Source organism: Danio rerio, chromosome 12 (genome assembly GCF_052040795.2).
Source record: "Danio rerio strain M-AB ecotype USA chromosome 12, GRCz13ab, whole genome shotgun sequence".
Lineage (NCBI taxonomy): Eukaryota > Metazoa > Chordata > Actinopteri > Cypriniformes > Danionidae > Danio > Danio rerio.
This window is the reverse complement of record NC_141032.1, coordinates 37,522,501-37,536,434: the sequence shown is the minus strand read 5'-3', so window position 1 is coordinate 37,536,434 and position 13,934 is coordinate 37,522,501. Positions and strand designations below refer to the sequence as shown.

Here is a 13,934-nt window from a genome sequence, read left to right as displayed (position 1 = left end):
GGAGCTGGAACTAAAACATGTAGGACACCGGCACTCCAGGACCGAGTTTGGACACCCCTGAACTATAACATCTCTTATGGAAATTAAGCAGTGACATAAGGTCCTCTTAAAAAGTAAGTTTTTGGCTATGAACAATCATCCTTATGCCCTTGAGCAAGGCCCTTAATGCAGGTTGCTCCAAGAAGATTGTTTCTGTAATGAGCAGACTGTAAGTCACTTTGCATAAATGAGTGCTTACTAAGAACAGGTTCTACTAATCTTTAATGAAATTAATATATAAACGACACAAGGATCAGTCATAACCTTGTTAATTATTTATCAGGGCTTTACCCTGGTCAAACTTCCAAGGGTTTGAATGGAAGACAGATGAAGGTCTCATGAAGGTCTGTCCCTTTCATCATCCAAACAGCATGGTGTGACTGTAAGGAGGCTACTGGCAATCTATTCTGGGCGAGTTGTTTTGCACAGAGGCAAGGGATGAAAGTGCTGATGGGACTCCCATGATTCCCTGGGGCCAGCTTGTTCTGAAAACCCCTCGGCCACCACACCAGAACAATCCAGGATTGGGAGGGGTTTTGTCAAAGTGCTTTGTCCCAAAGACAGGGGAGTGGAGTGCACAAAGGATAGTGCCTGTAGTAGGCACAGTATAAATGGGTAATCGCCACAGCACAGCGCACAGTTTACTGTAGATCATGGCAGTACGGAGCCTTTTTTTCGCACTGTTGCTATTGCTTCTGGGTCTGGTACTGGACAGAGCCTCCACCCATGCATTCAACCCCAGTCGCCTTCAACAGCACAAAATCCTCCACCTCGGTGAGAAATTAAATGAAAACTGACCACTGACATCTTTCAAGTGCATTTCAACTTAAGAAAAAAAAATGACTTTATACTTATTTCTATGTCTTTCTCAAAGATCCAAATATGGATTTCCTTTCCTTCTTTCCTCTCCTGGTACAACACCTTTCATTTGCTTCCTCATAAATCCTGTCTACCTGGTGTTTGTCGTCTTTGTGGCACTTTAACTGACATTGACTCAAGTGTTGTTCTGTCCTTAGACTGGCCGAAGGACTGTGGCCTGGCTCATTTCAAACCAAACACAGTGGAGCGTATTGTGTCAGGCAACGAAGCAAGACCTCACTCCTGGCCGTGGCAGGTCTCACTGCAGGTAAATTGAACTTGGAATGACACAGAATTACTCAATGTCTACCAAAAGAGGAAGTCTCTGACGCTCGTTTCTATTTCTGTAGGTTCGTCCCAGAGGCAGCAAACATTATGTTCATGTGTGTGGAGGGACTCTGATCCATAAGAATTGGGTTCTGACTGCTGCTCACTGCTTCCAGAAGTAAGGCAAATCCTTAATTGATCACGAACGTTGATTGAAGTCACGTAGGGCATTGTTCCTAGATGTCTTCCCCCTTCAATGTCCTAACCAGTGTGTGACACTCTCTTTGTGTCCAGGGGAAAGGCAGAGGATGCTAGTAGCTGGCGTATTGTTTTGGGTAAGCATCAGCTAAAAAGATCAGAGACCGCAGAACGATTCTTTCCAGTGAAGAGGATCTACAGGCATGAGCACTTCCGTTATCCAGCTCACAGTGAACTGGACTACGATATTGCATTGGTTAAAGCTGCCACGGACATCCAGCCAAGCAACTTCATTCGCTATGCCTGCCTGCCGCGCAAGCAGATCAACCTTAATCCAGGGCACTACTGCTGGGTGACGGGCTGGGGGGACACACGAGGTACAAACGACAACTTAAACCTTTGACCTTAAGTTGCATCGTCTCATATATAAAAGATGGATGCTTTAAGATCAAGAAAAAACACTTATTGGTTTAGATGTTGAATCAAAGATGAGGTGTAGTAATTGTGTGGTAACACCCATTCCATCTACATATAAACCTGGTTTATTTTAAGCCCGGGAGGCAAAATAATTAACATTTTGAATGTTTATTGAGTTTACCAAGGGGGATGATCCAATTATCCAGAACTTGGGTTTAGCATCTCTTCTTTTGTCAACTTTTAGGTGGAAAAGAAAATGTGTCACTTGCTGAAGCACTGAACCAAGCTAGGCTTCCAATCATTGACTATAAGACCTGCCGGCAAAAGAAGTTCTGGGGTGACCGTGTGAGGGACTCCATGATTTGTGCTGGCTTCAGAGATACAGAAGGGACCCCAGCTGCATGCCAGGTGAGAAAAGAAGTTCAATGATGAAATTCATGAAGATGCTCTATATTCAGTTGCCCTAACACCTTGTCTCTGGGTCTTTCTCTAACAGGGTGACTCAGGTGGCCCTCTGCTATGCCAGGTAGGGCGTGACCGCTGGGAGGTTCATGGCATTGTGAGCTTTGGTCCCATTGGATGCACGGTGGAAAACAAGCCCAGCGTCTTCACTCGCACTGCAGCCTACATCCCATGGATCGAGGCCACACGCATCAGGGATTTCTTCTTGCACTAAATTCCCACCTCCAAAAATTCCCTGCCTACAACTGTAGGCACAGGAAGAGTCATTGAAGCAACAGATTTAGTGCCATGTCCCTGTCTGGGTCAGGCCCATGGACCTGCTAATTCATTTGTGGTCCATGCCCTGGGAGCTGGTGAGCAGCAACACAATCCCCAGCCACCAAGTTAGGGTAGTTTGCACCAATATGTTGGACTTTTCTCCGCTATGTGAGATTCTTCTGGGCTTCGCTGTAGTACATAAACTGCTTTCAGCTATATCACAATCATCTGCACTTTGTGTTCGGCAAGCCAAGCAACATTTTTTGTTAAACAAGTGCTGGCTATTCTGCATTACACTCATCAGTTCAGTTGGCTTTGTTTTTTTTTTTTCTGTAAGGACTGGCATGTGCATTTGCCCTCTTGTGGGCAGTCCAGCGTGCAGCTCCTAAGGTGCTTTTAGAGTCAGCATCCAGAAGCAATAGAAAATATCACCTGAAGAGGGAGACAGTCTCCTGCTTTTCATCAAACACAGGTAACATCCATGCAAGATGGAAATTGATACCATACACTATAAAGTGGTACAAGCACTGTATCTAGATCATTTCCATAAATGCCTCAAATTTAATCTTTTTAATTGTTATTCTAACACCTACATTTAAATAAAGTACGATTTAATATATTAACATATATTGCTTATATTATAATTATTTAATCTTTAGGGAGGTTTGGGTACACTACTGCTAAGAGAAATATTACTTTTATTTACATAAAAAAATTTTTTTTGAAATCTAAAATGCTTTAATTATTGACAATGAGTGCCTATTTTTACAAAGTCACAATGAGGGACATTTATTATGGAATATTTCAATATTCTTCTGTACTCTGCATATTGACTGTTGAAATTGAGGCTGACCTGCTTACAAATAAACCATTTGTAAAACAAGACCTCTGATAATTCATTTCCATGCAGTCAGTTAATTTTTTTATACATTAAAATAACTTAATCTGTTACAAAGATCTTGATTTAAAGGTTGATTTAGTTATTAAAAGTCATTTAATTATTATTATTTAAAGTCGCATGATTCTGGAATAGTGTAGTACTGAATCGTGTAACTACCAGTAAGTTATCCTGATGCTACAAAAACACAGAGTATTTAACAGTGGGAACTTGCATTTTATTACAGTCCATTCTAAAGAGGAAGAACCCAGTTTAATCAGCACTGAAAAAACGCATAAATCCACAATGAGAACAGATAAAATCTCGTAATCAAAGCATAGAGTTCCTCCAGATGCAACTTAACATCAACAAAAACATACATGAACGAACACGATGTTACCAGCTAATTCATTGCAACATAGTCCACATATTTGGAGGCAGTTTGGTATTTCCATTTAAATAGTTTACTTAACCTAACTTTAAAGAATCTGTGCACATGTGGTGGTCCTTTTGTATCTTGTAGAAATGAATGGATCTCCAAAGGGGGGCAATAAATACCAAGAATTGGCTCAGAGTCAAAATAAGTCCATGGTTTGAGTTCTCAGTCATTCTCAGTAATGTGAAGGAGATTTCCCCTTTAGGTGATCCCAGTTGTTGTACAGAGCATACAGCCCTGACATGGCTAAACCAATGAGACCTCCTCTGGCAACTCCTTTGAGTCCACCTGAATGGAGATTGCCATTAAAATAAAATTCTCAACAACATAAAATCTTTAATAGCCACTATTATTAGCATTTAGGTCATTGTGTCTTGCTCACCTGTGGATTTAAATACCATCCCGGTTAATGTTCCAGCTGCCACTGTGTTGAGGTCGTCCTCTGCACCCCTGGCCTTCTCAATGGCCACACCAAACACGCTATACAAAAGAGCTGTTCAGAAAGAGAAACCAACATTTTATTAAACAAATCTCTCTAACAAATGATATGACTGGTTGTGATATTTATTTTATAAGATTCTTTGAAAGCATCTCACCTACTGATCCTAGTGTGTTGGCCCACGATGCCCCTTGTCGTGTGACCATGTTCAAAATCCTGGCAGAACATTAAAAAATTCAATATGAGTAAAATTATAAAGTTTTTAAGTCAAATAATTTTAGTGAAAGTTAATAGGAAAGTTAATAGTACAAGGAATAAATATTACTCCTACATTCATAAACAAAAACAAATATATGTGTGTTTCAGGGTACAGTGTTCACAGTAGGTGGTTGCACAGGCAAGTCAACTGGTTGAATTTAATGCTCTGTCATGACGCTTTTTGACTAACATCGACTAGTTGCAGTGCACAGATCACATGGTTTTTGACCTGAACTAAATGGCAGCTTTACACACGAAAGTGGTTTACTGAATGAAATTGCCCTCAGAACATTGCCATTTAAAAGTTATTTTTCTTATGATAGCGTCAATGATTCCCAAGAACTTTGAATGAACTTTAGATCGCCAAACAGGTGTCAGCCAGTCCCATGCAAATGTCCAATAGCAGATGCTAGCCAATCATGTTTTACGAAACGTTGGAAAAGAAATGCGATTGGCTGTTGTCCTCTTTAAAGCATAGACACTCACAAAAAAAGGCCGTACTTCAGCAAGATTTTGAGCAGCTTTTTTGGCTCGCACTAAAATATTATTACTTTTCTAAAAAGTATGGGCATTGATCACGGTGTTGACTGCAATTTTTAGCACTAAAACAAGCCTGTGCTAAAGTTCAATCATTATGAAAGTGTTGAGAATCAAACAACGTGAATATATTTGTTCTGCAAATAAATTGCTAATTGTGGCGTTTTGCTAAATATTTGCATCTTGTGAATTATTGGTGACATCACCAGGGACTAGTCGACATCAACTTAACTTTAATAACATAAAGTTGACTTCGAAAAATTGATGTTGCTCAACGCCTTGTTTACAGGTGATAAGCTACTTTAAGTAAAGTTTTCAGCAACAAGCCACCTCTCAAAAGCTCTAGCAAAGCTTGTTTTGGTAATGGTTAAGTTTTTGTTGTAGCTTATGCAGTTTGCCAAAAGCATAAAAAAAAAGAAAGCTCTCTCTCTCTCTCTCTCTCTCTCTCTCTCTCTATATATATATATATATATATATATATATATATATATATATATATATATATATATATATAGACACACACACACACACACACACATACATAGTTGAAGTCAGAATTATTGCTTATTTTTTTACCCAATATCTGTTTAACAGAGCAGATTTTTTTCAACAAATTTCTAAACATAATAGTTTTAATAACTCATTTCTAATAACTGATTTATTTTATCTTTGCCATGATGACAGTAAATTATATTTTACTAGATATTTTTCAAGACACTTCTATACAGCTTAAAGTGAAATTTAAAGGCTTAACTGATTAATAAGGTTAACTAGGCAGGTTAGGGTAATTAGGCAAGTTATTGTATAATGATAGTTTGTTCTGTAGACAGTTAAAAAAAGCTTAAAGGGACTAATCATTTTGGCCTTTAACAGGTTCATAAAAATTTAAAAAACTTTTTTTAAAAAGCTTTTATTCTAGCCGAAATAAAACAAATAAGACTTTCTCCAGAAGACAAAATATTATCAAACATACCGTGAAAATTTCCTTGCTCTGTTTAACATCATTTGAGAAATATTTAAAAAAGAAAAAAAAAATCAAGGGGGCTAATAATTTTGACTTCAACTGTATATATAAATACACACACACACACACAAACACACACACACGCGCACGTGCACACGCGATGTCACTATTTTCACAAAAACATCTTTTTGTAATTAACTAAGACAATAAATTAACAAATTGTAATTAACAAAGTGGTAAGTTTTCAAAAACGTGCACTTGTAAACACGTGTTTCACAAAATTTGTGTTATCATAATTCAGTTTCTGTGTAAATGCACACATGTTGTGCTTGCTAAATAAATAAAAAAAGCTGTTCATCGCACATTATGTACATGGCAGCATACATGAACATTAAATTTGAATAATAATGCTGCCTCTTATCAGCATTATATCAACCCCTGATAAAAAAAATACATAAAAAAGACTTAAATTGATCTTCATTTCGAATGTAATCTTCATTTTAGTTCATCTAATATTCTAATCTAATAATTTCTAAATATTTTGGAATTCACACTTACTGTACATTTCTGGGTTTTGACCATGGCATGTCTCTAGTTTCTGACAGGCCCATACGGAGACCATTGAGTGTCCCAAAAGCAGCTCCTTTAAAGAAACAAGCACCAGTTAAAATGAATAAAGACAAACGGTTGATCAAGACTACAAAAAAGGTCTTACCTGTTATACAACATCCACCAATGGTGAAGAAGGCCAGCTCAAAGCGACCACGAGTTTTATTTGCCCCAGTTGGCAAGATGAACTCATCAGTGTCCTGTGACAGCAGGAAGAAAAGGATTGCTTTCTTAAATGGAAGGTTTTTGAATTTACTATAATTCCAATTTGATATAATCAATAGTAAAAGATACATGTCCCAAATTAATTGAGCATTGCAAAACAGCTTTAAAAGGTGACTTTATAAAACTAAAATATTCAAAAGAAACAGAAGTGGAATTTTATCATCATACAGAAAAGTACATGTATTATAAAAATACATAAAACATTTATTCAGAACTCTGTTTACCAAAATACATAAAACAACACTTGATATTACTAAATTGTATTATATTTTAAACTTTTAAAGACAATGTATAACTAACACAAGTAAAACCTAGTGTCTTGAAACAATGGCAAATTATAAAGATTTGAAATAACCAATCTGTAGTTTTTTACTACACATTAGTCCTAAAAACAAAGTATTTCAATGTGTCATAAAATGATTGTAGTTTAAATATGCAACAATTATTTGACATTATAATATCATATTTGTATTATACCTAATTCCATTTTAGCGGGTGTCTGTAAATATTGAGGTAAGTTTGTCTTATGTTTGCACATTTGTTCAGTGACAACTTGTGACATGCTTCCTATGTTGTTAATATGGCAAACTTTAATAACTGGTTTTAATAATAACAATAAAAAACTATCTAGAAAACAACATTTTGCATAAATGTCAGAACTTGTAATAATTACATACAATGTATTGATCTTAGTTTATGTAGGACAAAACAATGTTGTTGTTTTTTTGTGACATTTGACTTACTGTTTCCCTAGAAAACATTAGATATAGTATTGATTTTATTGGTTTATATTGTGACAGTTAACCCATTAATTCAGCTAATTAAGGCTTTAATTGGCTAGAGGATGTTTTATGAATTAGATCAAACGCTTGTAATAGACTTTGATGAATCTGTGGCCTTCCAGAACCTCACCTGTATGAGGTAACGAGGGTCAACATTGAGGTATGGGGAAAGAGGACTCATTCCAGTCACTGTGAATAAAGGGTAACAACCATTCAAGTTACACGGTATCAGAAATGAATACTTCATAAACATATTCAGGTTATATTGGCTAACATTAGGTTAAACTTTAAACACCGAACACTTACACGGTACTCCTGAAAGCTCAGTGTTTGAATACTCAGGGGTTCCTCCACCAAAAATGCTCCCGAGTCCTCCTTTAAATCCTCCCGGTGGCGGTGTGTTGTTATCCATGTTTTCGGAGATTCACTTATACAGTTAATACCGCTTCGATGATTACAATTCTTCCTTACTGATCCGCGTCAAACTAATGGAGACTATCCACACAAAATCTCTTCACCGACAGCCTTGTGTTCAATAATGTCTGATGTAAATCTGCATAGATGACACTATGTCGAGTTATCAAACGCTGATGTTTAATAATTAAAGTTTTTATTCTCTGACGAAGCGTTTCTACATCTCTGACCTCCACATGCTACCCTGCCGCAAACCGAAAGGACACCACTGACGTAACACTGCCGTAAAGTTACTCGCGTGATTACAGAACAGTAAAATAAACGCGTATCACATATAGATTAAATAAAACATAATGTGTCATTGTAAATTATGCTGTCAAATTATGTTGTTTTTATTTATATGACCTGTAAAGACACGGTATTCACCAGTTAGTTAAAGAACCTTTTGCGACCAACCGTGTTTTGTGACGTAAGGGATGAGGAAAGATCTACAAACATAAACAGGCATTTTTGTCTTGATAAGAAGTTGGAAAATGAAGCTTATATTATCAATCTTTTGATTATACTCACTGTTTCATATCCATCAATATAAATTCACCAGTCAGAACCTTTTTTTTCTAAATTAAGGAACTATATATTTATATAAACACCATTGAGGAGAGTACAAACAAACTAAGCTGTAAAAACACATTTAACTTATTGTGAATTAGTAAGGCCCAGCATTATTTGTAAAATTAGTTCTTTTAGTTATTATTTTATGTCTTGGTTTTACTTTTTGAATATATGTATTAATATTTGTCTTAATATTCTCTTCATATCTTTTTTACTACATGTACACTCCTAGCATTGTTCTGTAGGTTGTTCATGCATTAATAAAATATATTTGTTTTAAAAGCAGAGGTTAAAATGTGCTTCTATGCTCATTGACAGAGGTAACATCAACCGGACTGCAAATAATTCAAAATGAAAATAAAATGATAGTAATATTAAAAATTAAAAGCATTTGAAACTTTTTACTTTTTTTTTCTTCCTCTTATTATCATCATCATCATTATAATTGATATAAAAATGTTAATGGTGCGTTATTGCAAACAATGACCCTTTTAGCTCCATTAAATGTAAACTGGAAACTGTTATAATAGGCATAATACGTATTTTTCTTCAGGATTCTTTGATGTAGGATGTTTAACAAACGACATTTTTTGAAACAGAATCTTCTGCATCATTATCAATGCATTTTCTGTCACTTCTGTGTGTCTTAAAAAAAAGCCTTTTATTCAGATAAGTAAACAAAACATTTGAATGGTAGTCTATCATAGCTTTCAGAAAAAGCCAGACAGTACTGATCTGCTGATTACACAACATTCTGCAACTAAACTCGTTTTGTCGAGCTTTAAAACAGGAAATAGAGACCCTACAAAGATAGGTAAACAGAGGTTGATGCTATATGGGATATGGATGGGGCCAGAAGTTAACGAGAATTATTTATATTATTTTATGAAATTTCTATTTTATTGTATTTTATTAACGTCTACCCCCACACCCACCCCAACCCTAAACCAACTGTTACAGTATTGTAAAAACAGTAGTTGTAACAAGTATTATTTATGTTATCTATTAAATTACCCAATAAACTTTATTATTTATTACCTACCCCCACCTCAACCCTAAACCCAACCGTCACAGTACTGTAAAACTATTGTTATACAGTGTCAGTAAAAAAATGCTGCAATATTATTGTGCATATCGCACTTCCGGCTGGCCGCGAATCTGATCTAGACTTTACCTTAAACAGATCATTCATGAGTTTTCATTCATTTTCTTTTCGGCTTAGTCCCTTTATCAATCTGGGGTTGCCATAGCGGAAAGGGCCGCCAACTTATCCAGCACGATTTTATGCAGCAGATGCCCTTCCAACCACAACCCATCTCTGGGAAACATCCACACACACTCAATCACACACATACACTACGGACAATTTTGCCTACTCGATTCACCTTTACCGGAAACCGGAGCACCCGGAGGAAATCCCACACGAACGCAGGGAGAACAAGCAAACTCCACACAGAAACCCCAACTGACCCAGCCGAGGCTTGAACCAGCGACCTTCTTGCTGTGATGCGACAGCATTACCTACTGCGCCACTGTGTCGCCACTCATGAATTTTCATTAAAATAAAAAGACATATCAGTATATCTGTAGGCAGTGTTGGGAAAAGTTACTTTAAAAAGTAATGCATTACAATATTGCGTTACACCCCAAAAAAGTGACTAGTTGCGTTACTTAGTTACTTTTTAAGGTAAGAAATGTGTTACATATTTTTACAATCACTTTCAGAACTTACAGAGTTTTTTCTTATTTTTGTAATAAACAAGCTCTGCAATTAACAACACACTATATAACCTTCATTTACCTTTAAAAAAAAAACTAATTTAGGGTAATATTATCATCTAAGAACTTTCTGACCCCAGAGCTATACATCACTTATATAAAGATTAATGAATGTTTAAAGCAATGCGTTTGCTACTTTTGTTTTGTTGTCTTATAAATTCAGTAAAATCACAGTCCATTCAGATAATCCCCTTTTCTTTTTCTTCCATGTATTCAAAATAATAAATATGTCTATAGCAGAAATGTAATGTTCTGCTGTTTTCCTTCTTGCATTCTCCCATTGTGTGTGGGATTCAACGCAACTACACTCATTTTAATTCAGCAATGTATTTTTTAAAAGCGAATTAACTAAACTTCTCTAATTAGCTATTTCAGATGTTAGTGTAGGTTAAACTACCCCTGCTGAAAAATCCAGCTTAAACCAGCCTAGGCTGGTTGGCTGGTTTTAGAGGGGTTTTGGCCACTTCCAGGCTGGTTTCAGCCATTTCTAGCCTGGTCTTAGCTGGTCAGGCTGGGAGATGACCAGCTAAAACCAGCTTGACCAGCCTAGCCAAGCTGGGAGTCTAGCCAAAACCAGCTATGTCCAGCTTAAACCAGGCTGGTCAAGCTGGTTTTAGCTGGATTTGGCTGGTCATTTTCCAGCCTGACCAGCTAAGATCAGGCTGGAAATGGCTGGAAACCAGCCTGGAAATGGCCAAAACCCATCTAAAACCAGGCTGGTCAACCAGCTAAAACCAGCCAACCAGCCTAGGCTGGTTTAAGCTGAATTTTTCAGCAGGGACAAACTATGAGAATAATTTGATTTTATTTTCAGGGTGAATATAGATACAAACCCCTATTTTACGAGCAAAAGTCTTGTGAACATGATGATCGGTGCTCTAGATCTGCCACATACAAACTTTTTTTTTTCTAATAGAATGATTGGTATAATTACACATTAACAATAGTTTGAACTGTTATATGGGTGGTCAAATGAGTATTAATGTTATCTATTATTTTATTATTAACATTATTATTTAAAATGCAGATCAAAGTGAAATATTTCTCAGTATTAAACAACTGACCCACCATACAACTTGTTTTGACCTATTTCAGGGGGTGATCATGCGTTAATTAGGGGGGTCAATCCCCCCAAACACCCTGTAATCGGGAATATGCACAGCTAGTGTTTCTTCCCATACTGATAAACTTCCAGTGAATGGTCAATGTGTCTTTCTTCCATTTTATACAGTTCCTTTTACAGCATCAGTGTTGTAATGTAAATAAAATATAATCAGTTAAACAGACTTTGGCATTCATTCGGTTGCTCAAGCATAAAGCGGGATGAAAAGCTGTTTACTCGCATGTACCCATCAAGATTAGCAGGCTAGCGCAGAAGCTCTATTGATTATTTGGATGTAAAATAAATGTTCATATTTTAAAGACACTGCAGAGAAATATGTAACTGAATGTAGTGCTTCTTGTACAATCTGAGACCCACTCTATATCGGTTATCACTCAGCCAGTGGAGATTGCTGATTTTTAAAGAAAACAAACCTTAAACTTGCCGATTTTGTAATGGCAAACAGTTCACCAGAAGCATTTATCCCAGGTTACTGACAAATTAAAAGTCCTTTAGCAAACCTCCGCATATACCCTATTCACATTCTTAATACCCCCAATACTGTCTATGGTTATGTATCAGAAGTGAAAGTTCACATGAAGTGGCCAAGACCACCCAAAGTGCCCAATACAAATTTCCCAATCTCGATGGAAGTAGTAGGTAATCTGGGATCTTATTTATACTTTTTATATTACTTATTTATATTTTATGAGTTCTGTAAACTCACTTCACTTCACTTCCTAATCTGCAATTGCAAAAAAAAAAAAGGAAAATTACTAATACTTTCCTTCTTAGACTTTACAGACCTGAAACTTGCCTATAGCACTTATTCATTGTTGCTCTTATAGTTGTGTAAGTTGCTTCCTTGTCCTCATTTGTAAGTCGCTTTGGATAAAAGCGTCTGCTAAATAAATAAATGTAAATGTAAATGGGGATGTTTTGAGAATTAAGTCATTTCAGAACCATTAACAAAGTTTTCTCACTAGATGGCAGACAAGGACAAATTTCAAAAGGTTTCTAATGGAGTTACATCAACTGTTTTCTTAAAGAGTTAGACAGCTTACTTCTTGTTGTTCGTTTGTGTAAATGTATGTGTGTGTGTGTGTGTGTGTGTGTGTGTGTGGGTGGGGGGGGTCTACCTCACACCAAATCGTGTGCCACAATAAAGCATGTCCCGTGAAGCATGCTTCAAAGAGCAAATGGTTGTTTAGCACCATAAAGGTTGTGTTGCGATCCTCCTCGCTCACACACGAGATTGAAGAGGAATTCGCCATGTGGGAGGATGCTGAAGCAGAATTCTGTCACCATGGCTAATTTTTTTTTCTGTCTCTTTCTTTTCCACCCCTTGAGGTGGAGCAATAACGTTTGCCATTGTTGTCATTCTGTGAGCTCAGACTTCCTGGCATCCACACTAAATTACCCAGGGCTTTCTGTGGGAGCAGAAATGGCTCACTGTTCCCCAACAAAAAGACCATTCACAGTCAGTGGAAGGCCTCCTATAGACAGCCCACAGAGCTGGAGAGAAGCAGAGGCAGCCGAATAGAGACAGGCACCCCGAGGAACATGGCCGCATTGGGAAATGACTGTATGATGTCATAATGAATGCATCTCACAGAATATCTTTTTATCGTGCTTCTGTTTTATCATCACGCTTTGTTGTCAGCCTCTTATATCAAGACTTTTTTTTGTGTGTGCCAAACTCAAACACAACAACGCTGAGTGCACACTAAAACTCCACAAGGACCCCAAAGGGGGAGTGTTTCCATGGGGATATGAAAGCTGCACTGAGCTTCTGTTCCTTAAACTAGTTTTGAGGAGATGAGAGGGGAGGACAGGAGGGGGTGGGGGTTCAAAGGCCTCCTCTCAAACCTTTCAGATGAAGACTTTAAAGCTACACACTTTTTTTTTCTTTTCTCGTGAAGAGAAAACAAGCACGTCACATATACTGTTGCTGTTTGGGAATTATACAATTGCAGAGTACATACAGGAATCAGAGAGTGAAATTCAATACCTGTTTTAAGTCTTTCCATATATTTAAGACCTTATAACCACTTTTCAACTGGAAACACATGGTGAGAAATTTTAACTTCCATTATATTTACTACACATTAAAAAAACTAATCAAAATGTTTGTAAATTATTCATATACTGAATAAAAATCTTACTAATTTAGGTTGGCACCTAAAGAGCTGCAGAAATAATGGTGTTGCTTCAGTTCCTGCAGTAAACAAAGCAGCATGGTGTCAATTTTAGCAGGATTTCATTGATTTCACAAACTGCACAGCATCCTGACATTCACAGATTTAATTCAGACAAACCTTAGCATACAACAATACATTGCATAATCAAAAATGATATAATATTAAATATCTTGCAAAATAGCATTTAAGACTTTTCAATG

The 13,934-nt window shown here is 36.9% G+C and overlaps 3 protein-coding genes across 9 annotated transcripts in view; 1 reads left to right on the top strand and 2 right to left on the bottom strand.

Moving 5' to 3' along the window:
• Positions 1 to 13,934, bottom strand: part of syt15 (synaptotagmin XV) — an 80,980-nt gene that overhangs the window by 53,989 nt on the left and 13,057 nt on the right. The gene's annotated exons all lie outside the window — the stretch shown is intronic.
• zgc:112285 lies at positions 676 to 3,384 on the top strand. 2 transcript variants are annotated; one of them, XM_087275174.1, is made up of 6 exons: positions 676 to 951; positions 1,056 to 1,165; positions 1,248 to 1,342; positions 1,459 to 1,739; positions 2,024 to 2,187; positions 2,276 to 3,384. In XM_087275174.1, the coding sequence occupies exons 1-6, from the start codon at positions 879 to 881 to the stop codon at positions 2,453 to 2,455; spliced, it is 903 nt and encodes a 300-aa protein (XP_087131300.1). In that variant the 5' UTR covers positions 676 to 878; the 3' UTR covers positions 2,456 to 3,384.
• Positions 3,593 to 8,283, bottom strand: timm23a (translocase of inner mitochondrial membrane 23 homolog a (yeast)). Its single transcript, NM_001105598.1, has 7 exons — positions 7,933 to 8,283; positions 7,757 to 7,815; positions 6,726 to 6,819; positions 6,569 to 6,653; positions 4,409 to 4,467; positions 4,195 to 4,305; positions 3,593 to 4,100 (listed from the first exon to the last, which is right to left on the bottom strand). Exons 1-7 carry the CDS (start codon positions 8,036 to 8,038, stop codon positions 3,988 to 3,990), a joined length of 627 nt encoding a protein of 208 aa, NP_001099068.1. The 5' UTR covers positions 8,039 to 8,283; the 3' UTR covers positions 3,593 to 3,987.